Here is a 24,454-nt window from a genome sequence, read left to right as displayed (position 1 = left end):
TCAATCTGGTGATTTATAACAACAAGAACATGTCTGAGCAATGTTTATTCACATCAATGGGGATGTTCATTATTGATGAAATCCATTTCCCGGAAAACTCAGGTAAAGAATCACATTATAACGTCATTGGAGGTGGTGGAACATATGGTGCTTTAGGTTCAAGAATAATATCAGGATTTAAAAATTCCCAAAAGATTGGATGGATTATTGATAAAGGTAATGATTTCCCTTCAGAAGTGGAATCATATTTGAAAAGCTGGGAAACTGGTGCTATTTGGAGAGGAACCCCAGAAAGATTAACAACAAGAGGTTGGAATATGTATGGAGATCGTGAATTTAGAGATTTTAAATATCTTTCTGAAAAGAAAAGAATCACTGTTGATGATTTATTAAAATATGAACAATTATTAAACTCTGAATCATTTCATTTAATTTGTTCACCTCAAAGATCTTTGGAAATATTATCATCTTTAAACAAAGCAAGATTATCAAATGTTTCAAATCCAATAATAATATGGGAACCTGTACCTGATTTATGTTTACCAGAAAATTTACAAGATTGTCTTTCTGTTTTAAAGAATCTAGATGTATTAACACCAAATGCAGAGGAAGCTGCAAGATTTTTCGGTAAACCAGAACCAACAACAAAAGAAGAACATGAATCAATTGCCCAACAGTTCTTACCATATTTAACTCATGATTCACAATTTCAAACTGGAAGTGGGATTGTATTAAGAGCAGGCGCAGAAGGTTGTTATGTACTTACAAATAAAGGGGTTTCCAAATGGTTCCCAGCTTATCATAATAATGCAAATCCTAATAGATCTGTGATAGACCCAACTGGAGGTGGTAATACATTTATTGGTGGGTTTACAACAGGATTTGTAATGAGTAAAGGAAATTGGGAGATTGCTGCAATTTGTGGGAATATAAGTGCTGGTATTGCAATTGAACAAATTGGAATGCCAAAGTTTGACAATATTGCAGGAAAAGGTGATTTTTGGAATGGAAAGAGTATAAATGATAGAATTAGTGATTATGTTAAATGGAATGGAATAGATGTTGATGTCGGTAAAGTCTTAGAAATATTGATATGATTTGGTAAAATTATATCTGTTAGTATATAACATTCATACATATTAACACGTGAGAAAATATAAAGTATAGAGCAATTTGATATGTATATACCAGAGATTTGTGAGTTAATGTGTAATATTCTATGAGCAATACTTATCTGTTGAAAGTACATCATTACGTTTCGATCATGATTCTTCAAATGGATGATAAATATTATTTTGATACAAACAAAGACTTTGGTGTTGCTGCAGGTTATAGAGTTCAATTAATTGAGGTTCTTCATTTTTGAAGAAATTTGATAAGTGATAATTGTAATGCTGATGGATTACTATTTAAAAAATTGCTAAACTCATTGAGTTAAAGGTCTTGTGTTATCTATTTTATTCACATTTTAATTCTTTATAATCATTGTGAAAATTTGGGTTCTAGGTTTAAGCGTTGAGAACAATTTTCCAAAATCAGTAAGATGGACTAAATGTATGAAGATGAAAAAAACAAAAAAGATTAAAATAATCCAATTTGCAATTTGTGTCATAAATATCCATCATCTTGAATTAATATCAAACAATTGATACTGTTGTTTATCAACTATATTATACAATAGCAAACAATGAGTCCTTCTAGATCAAAATTAAGAAAGCAACAGAAGGAATTCAATGCTCTTTTAAATTTCCCTGATGAAATTCTACATTTGATTATGGATAATTTAAAATCCCTTGATTTATTGAATTATGTTCGTGCTGTTCCTAAATTACAAAACGATTTCAAAGAGAATTATAGAGTCTTTACTGATTGTGGAGATAAAGCTGAATTCTCATTCTTATCAAATCGCTACTGTTTCAAGCTTGGTCAATCTGGTAAGAAGAGAAACGTTGATAAGTTTCAAATATTCAATGGAACTGTGATGTTTGAAATTTTTGGAAATCATGTACGTCGTGATCGTGGGTATCCTTATAATAGAGATGAAGGTCCCATCAATGAAACCAATGAATTAATTGAAAATATCGCTAAGATAAATACCAATGGTGTAATGTTTAGTGTCAAAGCTCATGAGCATACTTCCTTCGATCATCCAGTTATAGACCTGATAAATATGTCAAACAATCCAGTTTATTCATTAAAGTATCTCAGCTTACCGAAACTAGAGTACTTTGAATTTAATCGAAGAGTTCATACCATTAATACAGAGATTACTACACCATTTGAAGGAGTAACAAATCTCAAAATATCTAAATATCAAGGTGTTGCTAATTTGAATTTCTATCCAAATTTGAAAAATCTGACTATTGAAAATGTTAAAGAATTATCATTTGAGAAGTCTTCAGTCTTCCCTGAAGTACTGGAGTTGAATTCATTCCACGAGGGTATTTTATTCACAAGCTCCATGTGTGAAAAGTTGAAATATCTTTATATTAACCTTTCAAGTCGAGAAGCAAATAATAATTCCTCAACCCATGGTTTGAAGGATCTTGAATTTCCAAACTTGATAGAGCTGGAAATAAGAAGTGGTCAAATAATTAATGAAATTAAAAACATTTCAGCACCATTGTTGAAAAAATTTACTGTAATTGCATCATATTTGGAGTTAGGTCTGGAAAAGTTATCATTCCCAGTTTTAGAATCAATTTATATATCGTCTAAAGGTTTAAATATTACAAATATTGAAAGTATGATGTTTCCTCAATTGGAGAGCTTTGAAATCGGATATACCCCGTCAACAGCTTATGATACTACTGCCAAAAGTAATCATGATATTTCAAAGCTACCTCTTCATTTCCTTAGAAATGCTAGAAAAGGTGAAATATACAATTGTCACCATATTATAGAATCATTAGATATGGTAAATCTAGAAGAACTGTGTTTGAGGGGTGCCCCTGTTAAAGAATACCCTACTAATGCTCAATTCAATAAGCTGAAATCATTAGAAATTTCAAGGGATAAATACGGGTCTGATAAAAATCAAAAGATTCCCAAATTAGTTGCACCAAATTTACAATATCTCAAACTTAAGGCATGTCAAGTTTCTAAAGATTTCTTTGATCAAAATTCAAGCAATTATGTTAACCAACTTGTTTGTCAAGATATACCAGCTCTTGATATATCAGACACTAAATTACCTCATCTTGAAGTTCTTGATATAAATGATGTGGATTCAGAAGTTAACTTATCCAATTGTCATCTTCCTTCTCTAACCAAGTTGATTATACAAGGACACAAAGAATATTATGGTCGATCTAAGTTTGAAACTCATGTGATTCTCCCTGAACTGAGTTTATCTCCAGAGCTAGAAAATATTGATATTTCATATGTTAAGAAGATACAGGGACAGCTAACAAATAAAGATTGTCCCAAGTTGGTTAAGCTAAGGTTTTTCAAGTGCAAGAATGATCCAAAGATTGAGATTCTTCCTCAAGGAAACCTAGAAACCATAATTATTGATACTTCAGTGTCGGACTCTGAAGATTGATATTATTAAATGATATAGTTCATAAGTTTGATTATAAATTCGTATGTTATAGTTTGATATCTATCTCAATATACAGATAATTTATCATATCACATGCAATATCTATAAAATTTGTAGCTTAAAAACGAATCACCATTGTACGTATAGCTAATCTCAACCCTGCAATTTTTTTTTTGTCAAGTTCAACATTTTTAGTTAAGGATTCATAGTTTAAACTTCAACGACAAGTTCGATTCATAAATAGCAGCTGTCTGATAGATCTTGTTGCATAGATTTTGTTTTATGAAGACCGTTGTGAATTTATATGGGACTCGGGGCTTCGTAACGACGAATCCCAACTTCCAGCTTCAATATCTAACAAGATTTTTGATCTAACAATTAGTTCATATGATGTCTACAACAACTGACCAGTAAATATAAATACCATTTTTAGAAGATATTCAAGATGTCCAAATCCAATACATTAGGGAAGTTGGCCGAAGCTACTTCGAAAACACTCAAATCAAAACCATACCAAAAGAAACCACAAGGTAACAAATTATATCCAGATCCTAAAGTTGCAAGGTTTTTATCAAAAACTGATCCAATACGGAAAGAAGAAATACAAGATCAACTATTTACACAAGGTTCTGGTCTTCCCAGATTATCCAAGATCAATCCAGCCGCCTCGAGAAGTATATTACAAGGAGGTGATGATAGAAGCTCAGGTATTCCAAGAATGGGATCAAATAATATGTTTGGATTATCATCAACTGGGAGATTACAAAGAAACATAGATTATTCCAATCCAAAAGATGTTCAATGGATGACATTTGAAACCAAGAAACCAGAGATTTCCCAGTCATATAAGGAAATCATTGAGGATAATTCAATATTGTTGATTATAAATGATATAAGTGATACTGCTACAGATGTAAACTATAAAAACAAAATTGAAGGTACCATTAAGGCTTTTGAATCTGTGCCTAATACAACAAAATTCCTAAATATCCAGAAAGAGATGTTCATAAAGCTCTTGGAAAATGATCCAATCTTATATAAATGCCTTGCAAATCTCAGGATTCAACCTTCGTCTAAAGTGGGTAAATTAGGTTCGTTCATGAAATTGATATCAATCCCAAGTCATGCCATTGAAATCACCCCAAAGATCATCGATGTGCTTCAAGCCAACAAAGGCAGCTATAAATTGGTGTCATTATATGTGAATCTTGATCGTTCTCCTCAACTAGCACAAGATTTAATTTCAATTTCCAAGGATTTTACATCGGATACCAAAGAGATGAACTACGAATCATTATTGAAAAAGGCTATTGACTCACACACTGAAGACAGCACATCCAAGTCCATTTTGAAGAAGATTGGGGAGTCCAACTTGTTGAAGTTATCCACCACTGACAAGAGTATCAGTTTTATCATTGCAGACACTGGGAAGACTGATATCAACCATAAAATCACCAGCTAAAAAGCCAGGAAAAGCCAGGAAAATCCTGGAAATAATAGATATAGATAATCTGAGCAATATCACACAATCAGATCTCCAAATTAACTTTCTGAATTGACACAACTTGTCAATCGATCAACTTGTAGTCTGAATAGTTTGTAAATGCGCTAATCACAAAGCCAAAAAAATCGCGATCATGGCCTATATTATAAAAACAGTACCTCACAATCTTTTGAATTCAAACCAATATATAAATATCAACAACATTCCAATTGAAACTATCCAAGTTATCGCTTATTCATACTAAAGCATTCGCATACTCACACACTCAAACAATGACTAGTGAGAAAAAACCATTTACAATCCCTTATAGTAAACAAAGATTCAGAAGGATAAGACCATTGAGACTAGTGCTTGGTATTGTTATTGCCTTGGGGTTAATTTACGTTATTAGAGGAATTGGTAATGATGATGATGACGATATTGATTATTTAAACCACAAACTAGAACAACTATACAATGTTGATAATCAAATTAAAATCAACAATCATGATGGGAATGGTGGTAGTATATTGGATAAAGATAATTTACATCAATATAAAAAACCTAAGACTGCTACAAATTCAAGATTTAGAGCTCAAACTTGTGAGAATTATGTTGATTATTCTCAAGAGTTACATCAACCATTTTCAGAGGGCCCATTAGAATTACCATTCCAAAGACCACCAGAAAATTGTCGTACTTTTGTATCACCTGCAGTGGATAAAGTTATTGAAGATTTAAAACAAAAAATTAAAGATCCAGATTTAGCAAGACTTGTTGAAAATGCATTACCAAATACTTTGGATACTACTATATTATGGCATAAACCAAAAGGTTCAGATCTTTCTACTAAATATTCACAATCTTTTGTTGTTACTGGTGATATTCATGCTGAATGGTTAAGAGATGCTGCAAGACAATTATCAATATATCATAATTTTACAAATCAAGATGAAGATTTAAAAGAATTGATGAGAGGTGCTATTAATACCCAAGCTTCTTATATCTTGATTAATCCTTATTGTAATGCATTCCATCCCCCACCAGGTTCAGGTATTAAAAAAGGTCAAACTCATATTGATAAAGTTTCTCCGAGAGTTAATTGGAGACATGTATTTGAATGTAAATGGGAAATTGATTCATTAGCTTCATTTTTAACTTTAACAAATGAGTATTTTGAAGCTACAAATGATTATACAATTTTCAATACACTTTGGTTTAATGCAGTGACAAATATTATAAAAGTTATTCATAGACAACAATCACCAACTTTTGATGAAAAGGGAACAGTTTTACCATTTTATTATACATTCCAAAGAGATACTAATGTTGGGACTGAAACTTTACCATTAGCTGGTACTGGTAATCCAGTTAATTATAATATTGGATTAGTTCGTTCTGCATTTAGACCTTCAGATGATGCATGTATTTTCCAATTTTTCATTCCAGGTAATGCACATATTTCAATTGAATTATTGAAAATTAGTAAAAATTTAAAGAAAATTCAAGATAAAATACCTCAAGAATCAATTGATGAATATATTGAAGAAACTGCAAAATTAGGTAATTCAATTAGAGATGCAATTTTCGCAAATGCTATATTTGAGCATAAAGAATTTGGTAAAGTATTTGCATTTGAAATTGATGGATATGGTGGTGCCAATTTTATGGATGATGCAAATATCCCATCATTATTATCATTACCAGATTTAGGTTTCCTAAGTAAAGATGATCCAATTTATCAAAATACAAGAAAAATGATTTTAAGTAATAGAGGTAATCCATATTATATCCAAGGCAAATTTTTCAAAGGTATTGGTGGACCACATATTGGTATTCATAATGCATGGCCAATGAGTTTATTAATGTCTATAAGAACTAGTGATGATGATGAAGAAATATTAGAAAATTTATCAAGTGTTTTACATAATACTGCAGGGTTAGGATTAATTCATGAAAGTATTCAAGTTCAATATCCAGGTGGTGTTAAATTTACAAGACCTTGGTTTGCTTGGGCAAATTCTGAATTTGGTAAAACTATATTAGATTTAGCTCAAAGAAAACCTCATTTAATTTTTAAAGATGAATATGCTAAAACACCATATTCAATTCCAAGTGTTAATTAGTGTTTGAAATCTACACCATATTAGCTTAGCTGTTTATATATTCATTATATTATCACATTCATTTAATTTTTTTTTTGAATACACAATTATCTATATTTATTGACGAATGTATTTTGCAATATTTTCAGCAGTTTTACTACCAGCTTCTTTTGCAACTTGTTCATAAGCTTCTTGATAACGAGCTTGTATTTCTTCTTCCTCATCATTAATTTCACCAGTTCTATCTTCTGGGAAAGTATATTCTCTCTCTACACCTTCTTCTTCATCAGGTAATACAATACCATCATGTTCACCTTCTTCAAAACTTTCAGTATCTGATAATACATTAATTTCATCCTTTTTAGCGGCTTTCTTTCGCTTATTTTGTTCATCTATACCTAAATCTTTCATTAAATGTGATAAACTTTTTTCTTTTTGTTTTTTCTCCTTTTCATCTTTTTCTTTTAAGATTTGTTCTCTTTCAGCTTTATAATATTTATTATATTCATCAACTTTATTATCAACTGCATCTAAAAATTCATCAAAACCTTCACCTGTATAACTTGATACTCCAACAACATCTAATTGTGAATAAAATTCTTCCAACATTAAAGACATTGAATTAACTAAAGAATTCATATACCCGGAACTTGAACCATTTTCATTATTTAATTCTTCATCAGCTCTCAAGGCTTCTTGGAAAGTTTCAAAATCTTTCATCCATTCTTTAGCAAAATCTGCCTTTTTAACATCAGTTTTATTGAAAACAATAATCATTGGTAATTTTGTCTTGTATAATATAGAACATGCATATAACATATTTGAAATAAATGTAGTTGGTGATGAATTTCTTGGAGTATCTACGATATATGCTATAACAGTTGGGAAAGTGGAAGCAAAAGCTTCAGTTATGATTGCCCCTGAGGCAGACCAAATAAAACATTCAATTTGACCTGGAGTATCAACAATAACATTTTTAAATTTATCAGATTTTTTTTCAACTAATGAAATAACTTGATCAATTTTTGTAGAGAATAAATTTAATGATGTAACAATTGCACCATTTGGACCTAAATTATAATTTTCCATAACTTTTTTATATTTAACAGAGTCTCTAATATCTATATTTGCACCAAATGGGACTTTCAACACTGCAGGATCTAAATTAATAACATATGGTGGAGTTTCTTTGGAATATAAATGTGAATTTAATCTTTGCATAAATGTAGTTTTACCGGAACCTTTATTATTGTTAGTATAAAAGCACTCTTAAAATAATCACTGGTGAGTTATATGATATTGTACTTACCGGCCATACCGATACATAGAACAGTTTGTGGAGCCATTTTGAAGTATAATTAATTTGACTTAATAGCTTTTGTTTGAACTCTTGATCCAAAAAGAAGTTCTATTAGTAAAACTTTATTTTTTTTTCTGCTTATATGTAATTTTTCAAAATACACTATGGATTATGTCATCGTTGTGCGAGTGGTTAGTAAGCAGTGTTTTTTTTAAATTTTCCATCAAAAACAATTACAATTTACAACGTCAATGTTTTAAACAATTTTACAATTCGTTTTTCTTAATTATGGATTCACTTATTTGTCAATGTGATTTATTGAACCTCTCGGCTTGATTGTTGGTTATTATTTCACTACCAAAGATCTATACGAGGATCTCATTGTTCCGTTACTCCATGGTTGTGAGTTTCTGGAAAGTTATCTTGGTTTCCTTTTATGAATGAAGACTATCCAAAATATTTATTTTCAAGTACCATTATACATTATTAAAGTTGATTAATTCTATGTCATATATATGAAATTATGAGACCAAGCATGAACAAAGGTGGTCTGTTGAACGTTGTTGGATGTGAAAAATTTCGTCCACGCGTCAATTGGAACCATCTTGTAATAAATATTTTTTGAAATGAATTGTTTATACTAGTTGTAGAATATAAGTAGAAACGAATGGTCTATAGTCTCTTCATAAGAAAATTATATCAAATTGTTTACATCTCTAACTATCTATATCATACATGATGTTTAATTTCTATCTATACAAATATATAATTGGTCTTCATTTTGATCCATAAATTTTCAAAACTCTTGAATCAACATCATCCAAAATATATTGATATGGAATAATTTTCAAATCATTAGCTTCTTGATTCATAATCTTATCAGGTGTTGGACCACCTGGCATCATTGGTGGTGCCATTGTTTGTTGTTGCATTTGATTTGGCATTTTTGAACCATCACCCAAAAAAACATTATAAATAGAATTCAAACCCAAAGTTACAATAAAATACCATGATATGGATGAAACCCATCTAACATCTAAATCTGTTGTTGCAACACCAGATTGTAACATTTGTTTAAATCTTAAAGTTAATGGGAATGGTAATTTCATTAAAACGAATCCTGCAAAGAAGAAATTTGTCCAACCCATCATTATTGTTTGTGATAGGAAATTCCCCATTGAATTCTTAGCCATATTCATCATTGCATCACTTGTACCTGGATCAGTTAATGGATTTTTAGGTTGATCATCATCTGTTTTGATTTCTTCAGCAAGATATTCTCCATTTGAAAGTTTTTCACTAAGGTAACTTTGTCTTGATTCAAAATCCCTTTTAGGTAAATTTATATAATTTGTTTTCAATAATTGTGCCTTTTTAATATGTTCTGATTCTCTTATTTTACTTAATGGTTGTAATTTTGGTGTTGGATTTAATAAAATTTGAATATATTGTCTCAAGATCCCGAAAAGTATCATAACTAATGAGATTGGTAAAAGGACCCAATACCTTAAACTTGGGTCAATTATAAGATCTGGAACAGCCATTGTGGTACTTCTGAAGCTTCTTAGATTGAAACAAGTGATTTGTTCTTACACTTAGTTTCTTTGTTATTGGAATACTTTCAAAGATCCCGTTGATTTTTATCACCAATTTCGCTGTGCTTATATAACAAATTACAAATCAATATACTGAATATGATTTCCAATTAACAATTAATATACACAAATATTCAACCAAAAAGACCTTCTTCATAACCAGTAGGAATTGGTCTATCACCATATACACCACCCCAAGATTTTGGTTTTTGGAAATTGGATGGTATTGAGATATTTAATACATCTAGAGCTTTTTTAGTGAAGAGTTCAGCATCATAAAAATTATCACCTTCATAAACATAAATTAACAAGGCAGTTATTGTGGTGGTGTTATTTAAGTTATGGATTAAGTTGGAGACAAAAGGTGTGAATAATTCTTTTGCTTTATCTAAATTTGAAGTATTTGAAACGTTTAAAGATTTAAATCTTTCATTTAAATCATTTGAATATAATTCAATTGGATCTGAATAATTTAAATCAGTTTTCAAAGCATGATCATTTGAATCTAATAATAATACTTCATTGAATTCCAACTCTGTAACAACTGAGACCAAATAATCCAAGAAATTTTGTGAATAATCAGATAATATTGGAGATCTTTGTTGTATAATTGATAAATTTAATTCTTCATTATAATATAATTCTAAAGCAGTGGAAACTCCAACATCATGATCCACTTGTTTACCGTTGTCAACATAATCAACAGGTGATGCAAAGGGATAAAGATAAGTTGAATCCAATTGAGCAACTAATTTGGTTTGTAAATTATGTATGAATAAATCAGCTGATAGTTGAGGAACATTACCTATTGATATTGAAGGAATCACCAATTTTGAGCCTTTAACTTGGGATTTCAATGAATCTAATGAGCCTTGGATAGGAACTAGATCAACAGTCATATTAACGTAGAACAAATGAACTAATAACACTCTTAACTTCCACTGTTTCTTCCAATTGTTTTACAAATGTGTCAATTTCGCCTTCGAGATTGGTTATAATACTCCCAGACGGTTCCTGATCCAGTGCGAATACTGAACAGAACTGATTCCTGAACAATTAAGATTAAACGAGAATACAACCAATGACACCACCAATATTACTACAAATAATACAACTAATACAATACTGTGACTACTCTTTGCCTAATCTAGTCTTTTGCCCATTAAATTCACCCTCATCACCGCAAATAAAATAAATTCTGGTTAAACACCCGTTTATTTACTGGACTCTAGGCTAGATCCCGGTGCTCAAATTTACCATGAAATCAGCTAAGTTCTCTGCCCAGTCACCCACAAACCGTTCCTGTTTTTACCCACACGCCTATTATTTTTTTTTCTTTTTAACGATTTTCGATGAGCTCCAAATTTTTTTTATTTTATTTTTTTTTTTTGTTTACCATGAATTAGTTGGCATGAAAAAAAAAAATTACCATACATTTCACCTTTTTTATCTTTAACATCTATACAATTTCGAATATATATACTACAATATATACCAATACAATACAATATGAGTGACGAACAAGACGTTGATAATGCTTCCCTCGACCAACTTCGTGATATCTTGATTAACAAGTCTGGTGATGTTAAATTAGCAAATAGATTTAGAGCTTTATTCAATTTAAAATGTATAGGTTCAGAAATTGATACTGATAAAGCTCGTGCTGATATTGCTGTTCAATATATTGGTGAATGTTTTAAAGATAGTTCGGAATTATTAAAACATGAAGTTGCCTATGTTCTTGGACAAACTAAAAATATGACTGCTGCTCCAATCTTGAGAAGTATTTTGATTGATGATAAAGGTCAACAAGTTATGGTTAGACATGAAGCTGCTGAAGCACTTGGTGCTCTTGGTGATAAAGATTCACTTGAATTATTACAAGATTATTTTAAAAATGATCCACTAATTGAAATTAGACAAACTTGTGAATTAGCCATTGAAAGAATTCATTGGGAAAATTCTGAAAAATCTAAAACTGAAAATTTACAATTAAGTCTTTATGAATCAATTGATCCTGCTCCTCCATTAGCTATTGATCAAGAATATAAAATTGAAAAATTGAAAAATATTTTAAATGATCAAGATACTTCATTATTTGAACGTTATAGAGCAATGTTTAGATTAAGAGATATTGGTACTGATGAAGCTTGTTTAGCTTTAGCTTCTGGATTTGATGATGAATCTGCTTTATTTAAACATGAAATTGCCTATGTGTTTGGTCAAATATGTAATCCTGTTACAGTTCCATCTTTAATTAAAGTATTAAAAGATGTTAGAGAAGCTCCAATGGTTAGACATGAAGCTGCTGAAGCTCTTGGTTCAATTGCAACTGATGAAGTTTTACCAATTTTACAAGATATTAAAAAAGATGATGAAGATGAAGTTGTTAGAGATTCTGCTGTTGTTGCTTTAGATATGTGGGAATATGAAAATTCTGGTGAATTAGAATATGCAACAACTGCTTGAATTTTATAATATTGTTGTATATATTTAATGTGTTTTTAATGTGTTTATAATTTTTTGTTTATATAATATATTATGGTTTATATTTATATTTAAATCTGTACTATAAGACTACAAGGACACTCTTTCTATATTACTTTTATATTAATATTATACAAAACACCAAATTAACTTAAAAACCCAAATTTATATATATAAAATGCATGAAACTTTATACCACTAGTATATAGTATGATATGACATGATATGGAAAGACATCTCTCCAAAATCAATTATTTGTTCTAAAACGATGACCACAATCAGTACATGTATAAAACACAGTAGCACCTTCATCTGCACTTCTTAATTGTAATGTATGATATTGCATTTCTTCATTACCACATTTTGGACATTTTTCTTTAATAGTTGCACCTTCTTCTAATTCATTTGATTTTAATATAGTCTTGACTGCTGATTTTTTCAATCTAAGAGTGGATGGGAATGCTTCTTCTGATGATTTGGTGATAACTTTTAAATTTGAGAAATCTTTAACGTATTGTTAGTATATAGATCAAATGATTTCATTATCGGACTAATTAATACTCACCTTTAGCATTATAAGATCTTTCACAATCGCCACACGTTATAGTTTTTGCACTGGTGACTTGGTCGAGCAAAGTACCACAATCCAAACAGAAAATCAAACTACCAACAACAGACATCTTTAAAAGATCTTCTTATTACTTATTCCAAATACTTTTTCTATGATTTCAATATTTCAATAGTTAAGCTCATCTCTAAATTTTTTTTTATTTAATATATTCGCGAAAAATCACCAAATTTTTACCCGGTTTTGATTTTCCAGATCTTTTACTTTGATTTCTTTCAAAACGCGATGGCCAAATTAAAGAATTTAAATACATAGTGAATAAATATCAAATTCTATAGATCTCATCATATTATAATCAATTCAAAATGGCTCAACAAATGATGGAGATGCCAGACATGTCTAATGCCATAGTGGCACAAGATGAAATGGGAAGACCTTTCATCATTGTTAGAGATCAAGGTAATAAAAAAAGAGTTCATGGTATAGAAGCTAAAAAAACTCATATATTAGCTGCTAGATCTGTTGCATCAATTATAAAATCCTCCTTAGGTCCAAGAGGTCTTGATAAAATCTTGATTAGTCCTGATGGAGAAATCACAATTACTAATGATGGTGCTACTATCCTTTCACAAATGGAGTTAGATAATGAAATTGCAAAATTATTAGTTGAATTATCCAAATCTCAAGATGATGAAATTGGTGATGGTACTACTGGTGTTGTTGTTCTTGCTGGTGCTTTATTAGATCAAGCTTTAGAATTGATTGATAAGGGGATCCATCCTATAAAGATTGCTAATGGGTTTGATGCTGCTTGTAAAGTTGCAATTGATCAATTGGATAAAGTTTCTGATGATATAGAAAGTAATACTGAAATACTTTTAAGAGCTGCTAAAACTTCATTAGGTTCTAAAATTGTTAGTAAATCTCATGATCAATTTGCCAAGATGGCTGTTGATGCTGTCTTATCAGTTGCTGATAAAGAAAGAAAAGATGTTGATTTTGAATTAATTAAAGTTGAAGGTAAAGTTGGTGGATCATTAGAAGATTCAAAATTAATTAAAGGTGTTATCTTGGATAAAGATTTTTCTCATCCTCAAATGCCAAAAAGAATTGAAGATGTTAAATTAGCTATATTAACTTGTCCATTTGAACCTCCAAAACCTAAAACTAAACATAAATTAGATATTTCATCTGTAGAGGAATTTAAAAATTTACAAGATTATGAACAAAATAAATTTAAAGAAATGGTTCAACAAGTTAAAGAGTCAGGTGCTAATTTAGTTATTTGTCAATGGGGGTTTGATGATGAAGCTAATCATTTATTATTACAAAATCAATTACCTGCAGTTCGTTGGGTTGGTGGTCCAGAAATTGAATTAATTGCCATTGCAACTGATGGTCGTATTGTTCCAAGATTTCAAGATCTTTCTCCAGAAAAATTAGGTAAAGCTGGTAAAGTTTATGAATTAGAATTTGGTACAACAAGAGATCGTATGTTAGTTATTGAAGAATGTTCAAATTCAAGAGCTGTTACATGTTTCCTTAGAGGTTCAAATAGAATGATTGTTGAAGAAGCTAAACGTGCATTACATGATTCTCTTTGTGTTGTACGTAATTTAATCCGTGATTCAAGAGTTGTTTATGGTGGTGGTTCTGCTGAAATTACAAGTTCTTTAGCTGTTAGTGAAGCTGCTGATAAACAACAAGGTATTGATCAATATGCTTTCAGAGCTTTTGCCAATGCCTTGGATACAATTCCAATGACTTTAGCTGAAAATTCAGGTTTAGATCCAATTGAAACTTTAACAAATATTAAATCTCGTCATGTTAAAGAACAAAATTCTAATTTAGGTGTTGATTGTTTAGGTAAAGGTTCAAATGATATGAAAGATTTATTTGTTGTTGATCCATTAATTGGTAAAAAACAACAATTATTATTAGCTACTCAATTAACTAGAATGATTTTAAAAATTAATGATGTGATTATTACTGGTAAAGATGAATATTAATGAATCTCTACTAGAGGGTTTTCAAAAACGTACATAGCTTGTGTGATACCAAATAAACAGTCCTACAAAAGGTCTATTTTATTTCTAAAAAAAAATTGTAACTCCATTTTTATATATACTTTTTCATATTTATACATTAGTCTGTTTAGTTTTTTATCATGATGTTCATTAATTTATGGTACATTGAATAATGAAAAATTACGAACAATACTTGGACCATATTCATCATAATCTTGTTTTGTATGACAATAAGAATTAAATTCACTAGTTTGAGCTAATAAAGAACCACCAAACCAAACAGCATGTCTTTGTTTTTTATGTGAAATAACTTCAACTTCAACACCACTTGATTTAGTACCATGACTTAATTGTTCACTTGTAGCAATTCTATCATTAACTATACCTTTAATATCTCTTTGTAAACGACGACCAAAATCTTTAAACATTGTTGAACCACCACTTAAAACAATATTTTTATATAAACCTTTTCTAACATCTATTGGAGCAGCTTGAATAACATTATCCACCACAGTTGGTAATGGAGTTAGGAAATCTGATGATGCAATTTCTGGATTGAAGAAAATTTCTGGAGCTAAAAATCTTTCATAACCAACATCAACAATTTTCTTGGATCTTGTTGTTTCCACTATATATTGAGCAAATTTTTCAGGTTCTCTATCAAATTTATTGAATTCTTTAACAATATCTGGAACAACATAACAAAATTCTTGTTTAATTTTTTCAGCTGTACGTAATGAAGTATCAGCTTCACCACGATCTCTTAATAAAGATTGAATGAATAAAGTTATATCACGACCTGCAATTGGAATATTCTTTATAGCAGATCCAATAACATAACCTTCAGCAACTGGAATAACATGTGTAACACCATCACCTGAATCAATAACAGTACCTGTTAAAGATCTATCAGTAACTTTTGATGAAGTCCAAGAAGCTGCAAGTGCCAACACAGCTTGAACTGCAATATATAAACCTGCACAATTGAAAGATTCAAACATAATTTCTGCAGTGTTTTCTCTATTTTCTGGTGCATTTAAAGGAGGTTCAGTTAAAAGGAAATAATGATCTTCAGGTTCACATCTTAGGTATTTAAATATAGAATTTTCCCAAAATCTTTCCATATGATCCCAATTTTCAATTTGACCATGTTTAATAGGATATGAAAGTGAATAAGCTTGACCATTTGCAGCATCAAGAGCCTCGTCACCAATAAAAAAATCTAAATCTTCTGTACCTCTTTTACTTTGTAAATGACCACTTGAACCTGAATTACCAGAAGATCCACCTAAAAATGAAGGTTTTGAAGGAGGTGCAGGTTTACCAGAATTAGCAGCACGACTAGCAATTGCAGTTGGGAAGACATAAGATGGAGCATCATTACCGGCAAACCCTAGCTTGGTAAGACCAGTACCACTAAAGGAAAAAGTTGTTAGTAATTGAATCAGACGAGAAATTGATATGAGTTTGGCTGAATTCACCGATATCCACATACTTGTCTATAGAATTGCGGAAATGTTAGTATATACCTTCAAATATAAAGTCAATTAGGAGGGTGTTTCCTCCCAATTAGAGCTCTCTTTGGTGTCCATACATACCCATAACAACAGCAGGAGTGGTTAAGTTCGACATTGTGCACTGTGATTCTTTTATAATCTGACAATTCCCAATCTGTGAGTTTGACACTATGTTCTTTATTAGGGGCTTTTCTGGTATCAATTGTCATGAAATCAAATCGCTGAAACCCAAAAGAGAAAACGACCGGGTAAATTTAGTGGGTTTCGCGAATTATAGTCAGTCTAAATATCAACTTCTTTATCTTATAAACATCAACAGAATTCAGAAATCATTAGAAAAGAAAGGGATTTCTAGTACAAAAGGTGTTTCAATCAGACGATGTCGCAGCCGCCAGACAGCTTTGCGCTCACACAGATCTTCCTGGGACTCAGGTCCAAGAGCGCTCAGGAACGAACAGCTGCTGTGGTGGAGTTGAGGACTCACTTGGTGACAACGGCGAGAGAGGTCACTTCGGAACAGTTCACAAGATATAACAACGAGATCAACAACAAGATTTTCGAATTGATCCATGGTAGTGATGCTTCTGAGAAAGTCGGTGGGATCTTAGCTGTGGATACAATGATTGATTTCTTTGGTGGTGAAGATTTACCTAATCAAACTTCAAGATTGGCAAATTATCTACGGTTCTTGATACCATCTTCTGATATAGAGATTATGAAGTTAGCTGCAAAGACTTTAGGGAAATTAGCCATACCTGGTGGTAGTTTAACTTCGGATTTTGTTGATCATGAAACTAGAAATGCAATTGAATTATTACAAACCGAGAAACAAGAAAGTAAAAGACATGCTGCTGTATTAGTTATAGCTGCTATTGCTGAAAACTCACCAACTTTATTCCATAGTTATGTAAATACTATATTGGAAAACATATGGACTGCATTAAGAGATTCAAAATTAGTGATTAGAATTGATGCAGCAAAAGCTCTTGAAAAATGTCTTGATGTCATATATGAACGTGATTTAAATTTAAGGAAAAATTGGTTCGCTAAATTAATTGAAGGTGCATCTAATGGATTTAAACTAAATACAAGTGAATCTATTCATGGGTCTCTTTTAGTATTTAAAGAACTTGTTAAGAAAGGTGGTATGTTTATTCAAGATAAATATGATGCCATTTTTGAAACTTCATTTAAATATAGAGAACATAAATATAATATCATAAGACAAGAAGTTACTCATATAATTCCATTATTAGCTGCATATAACCCATCAAAGTTTGTTGAAAAATATTTACATCGTACATTATTATTTTATTTAACTCAATTGAAAGAAGAAAATGAAAAAGCTGCTATATTAATTTCAATTGGTGATATTGCATATGAAGTTGAAGGTCAAATAACAACATATCTTGATGCAATTTTGGATAATATAAGAGATGGTCTCACTTCAAAATCAAGAATACGGAGAAGTATTGAACCTGCTATTTTCTATTGTGTTGGTAAATTAGCATATGCAGTAGGACCTGCTTTAACAAAACATTTACAAAGAGATATCTTGGATATGTTATTATCATGTTCTTTAAGTGATCATATGAGAGAATGTTTATTAATTCTTACACAAAGAATCCCACCATTAGAAAATATAATCAATACCAAGACATTACATTTATTAAGTTATTGTCTCTCGGGATATCCATTTAGTCAACCTGGTTCACCAACTTCAACAAATATAATGAATCCACAATTAGCAAGACAATATAGAGATAATACTGGGTCCCGTAATGGGATTAATGATGATGACTACATTATAATACAAGCCATGAAAATGTTAAGTTTTTTCAATTTTAAAAATGAATCATTATTTGAATTTGTTAGATTTTGTACAATTACTTATATTGAACATGATAACCCTGAAGTAAGGAAATATGCTGCTTTGACATCATGTGATTTGTTCCTAAAGGACAATGTTTGTTTCCAAACTTCAAGTTATTCATTAAATGCCGTGTCTGAAGTTTTAGATAAATTATTAACTGTGGCAATTACAGATCCAATTCCTGATATAAGATTGGAAGTTTTAAATTCATTAGGTTCTAATTTTGATCCTCAATTATCTCAAGCTGATAATGTTCGTTTATTATTTATGGCTTTAAATGATGAATTCTTTGCTATTCAAGAAGTTGCAATTCAAATTATTGGAAGATTATCATTTATAAATCCTGCATATATTGTTCCATTCCTGAGGAAAACTTTAATTCAATTATTAACAAAACTAGAATACTCATCAGTTAGTAGGAAAAAAGAGGAAAGTGCAATTTTATTATCATTATTAATTACATCTTCTAAAAATGTTACAAAACCTTATGTTAAACCAATTGTTGATGTTCTTTTACCAAAAGCTAGAGATAAAAGTGCATCAGTTGCTTCAAGTTCTATAGCTGCACTTGGTGAATTATCTGTTGTTGGTGGTGAAGATGTTAAGCCATTTATTCCAAATCTAATGCCTTTAATTTTAGAAACTTTCCAAGATCAATCTTCATCTTTCAAAAGAGATGCTGCATTGAAAACCTTAGGTCAAATTTCAGGCTCAACTGGTTATGTTATTCAACCATTGCTTGATTATCCACAATTATTAGGTATTATAATAAATATCTTAAAATCTGAAACTTCACCAGCTATAAGAAGAGAAACTGTTAGACTGTTAGGTATATTGGGTGCTCTAGATCCTTATAAACATAAGGAAGTTGAACGGATCTCAAAACATATTGTTGTGGAAGGTCCACCAACTGATGTTGCTTTATTAATGCAAGGTATGAGTCCATCAAATGAAGAATATTACCCAACTGTTGTTATAAGTACATTATTGAAAATCTTGAAAGATTCATCATTAGCAACGTATCATTCCAGTTGTATTCAAACAATTGTTTTAATTTTCAAAACTATTACAATCACATGTATCAAATTCACTGGAAGTATAATTGAAGCTATTATCAGTGTTATGCATGAATGTGCTTCATCAATGTTGGAATTTTATCTCCAACAAATGAGTGCTTTGATAAGTATTGTTAAACAACATATTAGACCTTTCTTACCACAAGTTTTTGAAGCCATTAGAACTTTTTTCAATCAACCTAATTTACAAGTAACTATAATATCATTAATTGAATCAATTGCAAAAGCTTTAAATGGAGAATTCAAAATGCATTTATCATCTGTTTTACCTTTATTATTAGATGTTTTTGGTAATGATAAATCAGGAAATGTATCCATAAGGATTTTAAAAGCATTTGTTGTATTCGGTAGTAGTATTGAAGAATATGTTCCATTAATCATCCCAAATGTTGTCCATCTATTTGAATTTGGTCCACAAAATTTAAAAAAATTTGCAATTACCACAGTGGGAAAATTATCAAGAAATGTTAGCTTGAATGATATGTCTTCAAGAATCATACATACATTATTAAGAGTTTTAGGTACTCAAAATGATGAATTAATTAAAGCTGCTATGAATACTATGAGCTTATTGTTGCTTCAAATGGGTAATGAATTTACTGTTTTCATACCTGTTGTTAATAAAATTTTAGTTAAGAATAGAATTCAATCATCTACATATGATCAACTGGTTAATAAATTATTAAATGATGAACCATTACCTCAAAATTTGATTTTGGATAAAGAACTTGAAAATGGTGATGCTTTAGATATAGTGGAGCTGCCTTCCAAGAAATTACCTGTTAATCAACAAATTTTGAAAAACGCATGGCAATGTTCACAATGTCGTACAAAGGAAGATTGGCAAGAATGGAGTAGGAGATTAAGTGTTCAATTGTTAAAAGAATCACCATCACATGCCTTGAGAGCATGTTCTTCACTTGCAAGCAGTTATTACCCATTAGCTAAAGATTTATTCAATGCAAGTTTTGCAAGTTGTTGGAGTGAATTATATACACAACATCAAGAAGAATTAGTTCAATCATTATGTATGGCATTATCTTCACCAAATAATCCACCAGAAATTTATCAAACTTTGTTAAATTTGGCTGAATTTATGGAACATGATGATAAACCATTACCTATTCATATTTCGACTTTAGGTCAATATGCACAACGTTGTCATGCTTATGCTAAAGCTTTACATTATAAAGAATTGGAATTTAGTCAAGAGCCATCAACTTCAACTATCGAATCATTGATTAGTATCAATAATCAACTTCAACAATCTGATGCAGCTATTGGTATTTTAAAACATGCTCAACAACATCATGATTTACAATTGAAAGAAACTTGGTATGAAAAGTTACAAAGATGGGAAGATGCATTGAAAGCTTATAATGAAAGAGAAGTTGATACAATTGAAACAACCATGGGTAAAATGCGTTGTTTGCATGCTTTAGGTGAATGGGATCAATTGTCTCAATTGGCTCAAGAAAAATGGACAAATTCATCTACTGATATTAGAAGAACTGTTGCTCCATTGGCCGCTGCTGCTGCTTGGGGTCTAGGTCAATGGGATAGATTAGATACTTACATCACAGTCATGAAACCAGAATCTCCAGATAAATCATTTTTCAATGCTATTTTAAGTCTTCATAGAAACAATTTTGAAGAAGCTTCATCACATATATTCAAAGCTAGAGATCTGCTAGTTACTGAAATTACAGCCCTGGTTAGTGAAAGTTATAGTAGAGCTTATGGTGTTGTTGTTAGAGTACAAATGCTTGCAGAGTTGGAAGAAATCATCAAGTATAAGAACATGCCTCAACATTCTGAAGCTCGTGGTGTCATGAGAAAAACTTGGAATGCTAGATTGTTGGGTTGTCAAAGAAATGTTGATATTTGGCAAAGATTATTAAAAGTCCGTATGTTAGTTGTTAAACCGAAACAAGATATGGAAATGTGGATCAAATTTGCCAATTTATGCAGAAAATCGGGTAGATTAGGTTTAGCTGAAAAATCATTAAATTCATTATTAGAAGAAGGTGATGATCCAAACACATCAAGAGCACCACCACAAGTTGTCTATGCTCAACTGAAATATATGTGGGCTACGGGTTCGCAAAAAGAAGCATTGAGTCATTTAATTGATTTTACATCCAGAATGTCACACGATTTAGGGTTGAATCCTGATGATTTGATTACGCAACCATTACCAGCACACACAAATATCAAGAATGTTCAAGAATATACGAGATTATTAGCTAGATGTTTCTTGAAACAAGGTGAATGGCAAGTTGCTTTACAACCTAAATGGAGAACTGAAAACTCTGAAACAATTCTTGGTTCATACTTGTTGGCTACACACTTTGACAGTAATTGGTATAAGGCATGGCATAATTGGGCTTTGGCTAACTTTGAAGTCATTTCATTGCTGACCTCAAAATCTGCAATCAATGAAAATAGTGATGGTGAAAATGCATTTTCTCAAGAACTTGTTCAACAACATGTTGTTCCTGCAATTCGTGGGTTCTTCCATTCTATTTCATTATCAGAAACCAATCCACTTCAAGATACTTTAAGATTATTAACTTTATGGTTCACATTTGGTGGTGTTCCAGAACCTGCTCAGGCAATGACTGATGGGTTTGGTATGGTCAAGATTGATACTTGGTTAGAAGTTATTCCACAATTGATTTCCAGAATTCATCAACCAAACCAAACAGTTAGTAGATCATTACATGGTTTATTATCAGATTTAGGTAAAGCACATCCACAAGCTTTAGTCCATCCATTAACTGTTGCTGTTAAATCTGATAGTGTTTCAAGACAACGTGCTGCTTTGAATATTCTTGATAAAATGAGAATTCATAGTCCAACTTTGGTTGGTCAATCAGAACTTGTTAGTGATGAACTTATTAGAGTTGCTGTGTTATGGCATGAATTATGGTATGAAGGTTTGGAAGATGCGTCAAGACTGTTCTTTGGTGAACATAATACAGAAAAGATGTTTGCTGTTTTGGAACCACTTCATAAAATGCTTGAAAGAGGTCCTGAAACTTTACGTGAAGTTTCATTTCAAAACACTTTCGGTAGAGATTTAAGTCATGCTTATGAATGGGTCTTGAGTTTCCGTCGTACCAAAGATATTGCTAAATTAAATCAAGCGTGGGATATTTATTATAACGTTTTCCGTCGTATTAACAGACAACTGCCACAACTACAAACTTTAGAGTTACAATATGTTTCTCCAAAATTATTGGCTGCTAAAGATCTTGAGCTTGCAATTCCTGGTACTTATAAACCTGGTAAACCAATCATTAATGTTGTGAGCTTTGAACCTAACTTTTCAGTTATTTCATCTAAACAAAGACCACGTCGTATTGGTATCAAAGGTAGTGATGGTAAAGAATATTTCTATTTATTGAAAGGTCATGAAGATATTCGTCAAGATAGTTTAGTCATGCAATTATTTGGTTTAGTCAATACATTATTGGTCAATGATCCAGAATGTTTCAAAAGACATTTAGATATTCAGCAATATCCACCTATTCCATTGTCACCAAAAACAGGTTTATTAGGTTGGGTTCCAAATAGTGATACTTTCCACGTTTTGATTAGAGAATATCGTGAATCAAGAAATATCATTTTAAACATTGAACATCGTATCATGTTACAAATGGCACCAGATTATGATAACTTAACATTACTACAAAAAGTTGAAGTGTTCACTTATGCTCTGGATAACACAAGAGGTCAAGATTTATACAAGGTGTTATGGTTAAAGAGTAGATCATCTGAATCATGGTTAGATAGAAGAACTACGTATACAAGATCATTAGCTGTTATGTCTATGGTTGGTTATATTTTAGGTCTTGGTGATCGTCATCCTTCAAATTTGATGTTGGATAGAATTACAGGTAAAGTTATTCATATTGATTTCGGTGATTGTTTTGAAGCTGCTATTTTACGTGAAAAATATCCTGAAAAAGTGCCATTTAGACTTACAAGAATGTTAACCTATGCTATGGAAGTTAGTGGTATTGAAGGTACATTTAGAATTACTTGTGAACAAGTTATGAGAGTTTTACGTGATAATAAAGAGTCATTAATGGCTATTTTGGAAGCATTTGCTTATGATCCATTGATTAATTGGGGGTTTGATTTACCAACAGAAACCATAACAGGTTCTGAAATTGGTTTCCAACCAGTAAATACTGCAGAATTATTACGTAGAGGTCAAATTGATGAACAAGAAGCCGCCAAATTGGAAGTTCAACAAAAGATTGAAATTAGAAATGCAAGAGCTATTTTGGTTTTGAAAAGAATCACAGATAAGTTGACAGGTAATGATTTTACACGTGTTAGTGAATTAAGTGTTCCAGATCAAGTTGATAAATTGATTCAACAAGCTACATCAGTTGAGAACTTATGTCAACATTATATAGGGTGGTGTTCATTCTGGTAAGATGCATAATTATTGGTTATTTATATTTATATTAAAGTATTTGTTTTCATTATGGGGAGAAAAAGTTTTTATTAGACGGTTTTATGTTTTGACCTTTTTTCATTGTAGACATCTTTTAGTTCAGAGCGCTAAATCGGTGGTGCATTAAATTTGGTTTTGTGGCCACCATTATGTCCTTCCAGTTGAATGAAAATAGATCCATTTTTTAGATCTTGAAACTCCATGACTGACTTATAAAGACATCATACACTAGATCAACTGTCATCAGTCGTTCATTCATTCGTATATTCATTCATTCACTCGTTAATTATATATTTATCATGACTACTCCTCTTTGTGTTGTCGCTGCAGTCGGTGGTTATTTTGCTCTTATGATAGGGTTGATCATTAGAGGCCAAAACATCATAGGTAAAGAGATAAGAGAAAAAT

The 24,454-nt window shown here is 31.1% G+C and overlaps 11 protein-coding genes across 11 annotated transcripts; 7 read left to right on the top strand and 4 right to left on the bottom strand.

Annotated features, from left to right (window-relative positions):
- Positions 1-29: 29 nt before the first annotated feature.
- MAK32 (Mak32p) lies at positions 30-1,097 on the top strand (the record flags this gene model as incomplete). The annotated part of the gene is made up of 1 exon (XM_011278736.1): positions 30-1,097. The coding sequence occupies one exon, from the start codon at positions 30-32 to the stop codon at positions 1,095-1,097; it is 1,068 nt and encodes a 355-aa protein (XP_011277038.1).
- A 590-nt stretch (positions 1,098-1,687) lies between these two features.
- BN7_542 (uncharacterized protein) lies at positions 1,688-3,544 on the top strand (the record flags this gene model as incomplete). Its single annotated transcript, XM_011278735.1, has 1 exon — positions 1,688-3,544. One exon carries the CDS (start codon positions 1,688-1,690, stop codon positions 3,542-3,544), a length of 1,857 nt encoding a protein of 618 aa, XP_011277037.1.
- A 445-nt stretch (positions 3,545-3,989) lies between these two features.
- Positions 3,990-5,006, top strand: BN7_541 (uncharacterized protein; the record flags this gene model as incomplete). The annotated part of the gene is made up of 1 exon (XM_011278734.1): positions 3,990-5,006. The coding sequence occupies one exon, from the start codon at positions 3,990-3,992 to the stop codon at positions 5,004-5,006; it is 1,017 nt and encodes a 338-aa protein (XP_011277036.1).
- A 314-nt stretch (positions 5,007-5,320) lies between these two features.
- On the top strand, positions 5,321-7,153 carry BN7_540 (glycoside hydrolase family 125 protein; the record flags this gene model as incomplete). Its single annotated transcript, XM_011278733.1, has 1 exon — positions 5,321-7,153. One exon carries the CDS (start codon positions 5,321-5,323, stop codon positions 7,151-7,153), a length of 1,833 nt encoding a protein of 610 aa, XP_011277035.1.
- A 96-nt stretch (positions 7,154-7,249) lies between these two features.
- NPA3 (GTPase NPA3) lies at positions 7,250-8,478 on the bottom strand (the record flags this gene model as incomplete). The annotated part of the gene is made up of 2 exons (XM_011278732.1): positions 7,250-8,345; positions 8,438-8,478. The coding sequence occupies 2 exons, from the start codon at positions 8,476-8,478 to the stop codon at positions 7,250-7,252; spliced, it is 1,137 nt and encodes a 378-aa protein (XP_011277034.1).
- A 730-nt stretch (positions 8,479-9,208) lies between these two features.
- On the bottom strand, positions 9,209-9,976 carry EMC3 (ER membrane complex subunit EMC3; the record flags this gene model as incomplete). Its single annotated transcript, XM_011278731.1, has 1 exon — positions 9,209-9,976. One exon carries the CDS (start codon positions 9,974-9,976, stop codon positions 9,209-9,211), a length of 768 nt encoding a protein of 255 aa, XP_011277033.1.
- Positions 9,977-10,161: 185 nt separating this feature from the next.
- ADD66 (Add66p) lies at positions 10,162-10,926 on the bottom strand (the record flags this gene model as incomplete). Its single annotated transcript, XM_011278730.1, has 1 exon — positions 10,162-10,926. One exon carries the CDS (start codon positions 10,924-10,926, stop codon positions 10,162-10,164), a length of 765 nt encoding a protein of 254 aa, XP_011277032.1.
- A 610-nt stretch (positions 10,927-11,536) lies between these two features.
- On the top strand, positions 11,537-12,496 carry LIA1 (deoxyhypusine monooxygenase; the record flags this gene model as incomplete). The annotated part of the gene is made up of 1 exon (XM_011278729.1): positions 11,537-12,496. The coding sequence occupies one exon, from the start codon at positions 11,537-11,539 to the stop codon at positions 12,494-12,496; it is 960 nt and encodes a 319-aa protein (XP_011277031.1).
- A 951-nt stretch (positions 12,497-13,447) lies between these two features.
- On the top strand, positions 13,448-15,091 carry CCT5 (chaperonin-containing T-complex subunit CCT5; the record flags this gene model as incomplete). The annotated part of the gene is made up of 1 exon (XM_011278728.1): positions 13,448-15,091. One exon carries the CDS (start codon positions 13,448-13,450, stop codon positions 15,089-15,091), a length of 1,644 nt encoding a protein of 547 aa, XP_011277030.1.
- A 173-nt stretch (positions 15,092-15,264) lies between these two features.
- On the bottom strand, positions 15,265-16,741 carry ARP3 (actin-related protein 3; the record flags this gene model as incomplete). The annotated part of the gene is made up of 2 exons (XM_011278727.1): positions 15,265-16,525; positions 16,704-16,741. 2 exons carry the CDS (start codon positions 16,739-16,741, stop codon positions 15,265-15,267), a joined length of 1,299 nt encoding a protein of 432 aa, XP_011277029.1.
- Positions 16,742-17,005: 264 nt separating this feature from the next.
- On the top strand, positions 17,006-24,025 carry TOR1 (phosphatidylinositol kinase-related protein kinase TOR1; the record flags this gene model as incomplete). The annotated part of the gene is made up of 1 exon (XM_011278726.1): positions 17,006-24,025. The coding sequence occupies one exon, from the start codon at positions 17,006-17,008 to the stop codon at positions 24,023-24,025; it is 7,020 nt and encodes a 2,339-aa protein (XP_011277028.1).
- Positions 24,026-24,454: the final 429 nt, after the last annotated feature.

This window comes from Wickerhamomyces ciferrii, contig 00011 (genome assembly GCF_000313485.1).
Source record: "Wickerhamomyces ciferrii WGS project CAIF00000000 data, strain NRRL Y-1031 F-60-10, contig 00011, whole genome shotgun sequence".
NCBI classification, from domain to species: Eukaryota; Fungi; Ascomycota; class Saccharomycetes; order Phaffomycetales; family Wickerhamomycetaceae; genus Hansenula; species Hansenula ciferrii.
Note: the sequence above shows the minus strand (reverse complement) of the source record. Positions and strands in the feature narration are given on the sequence as shown.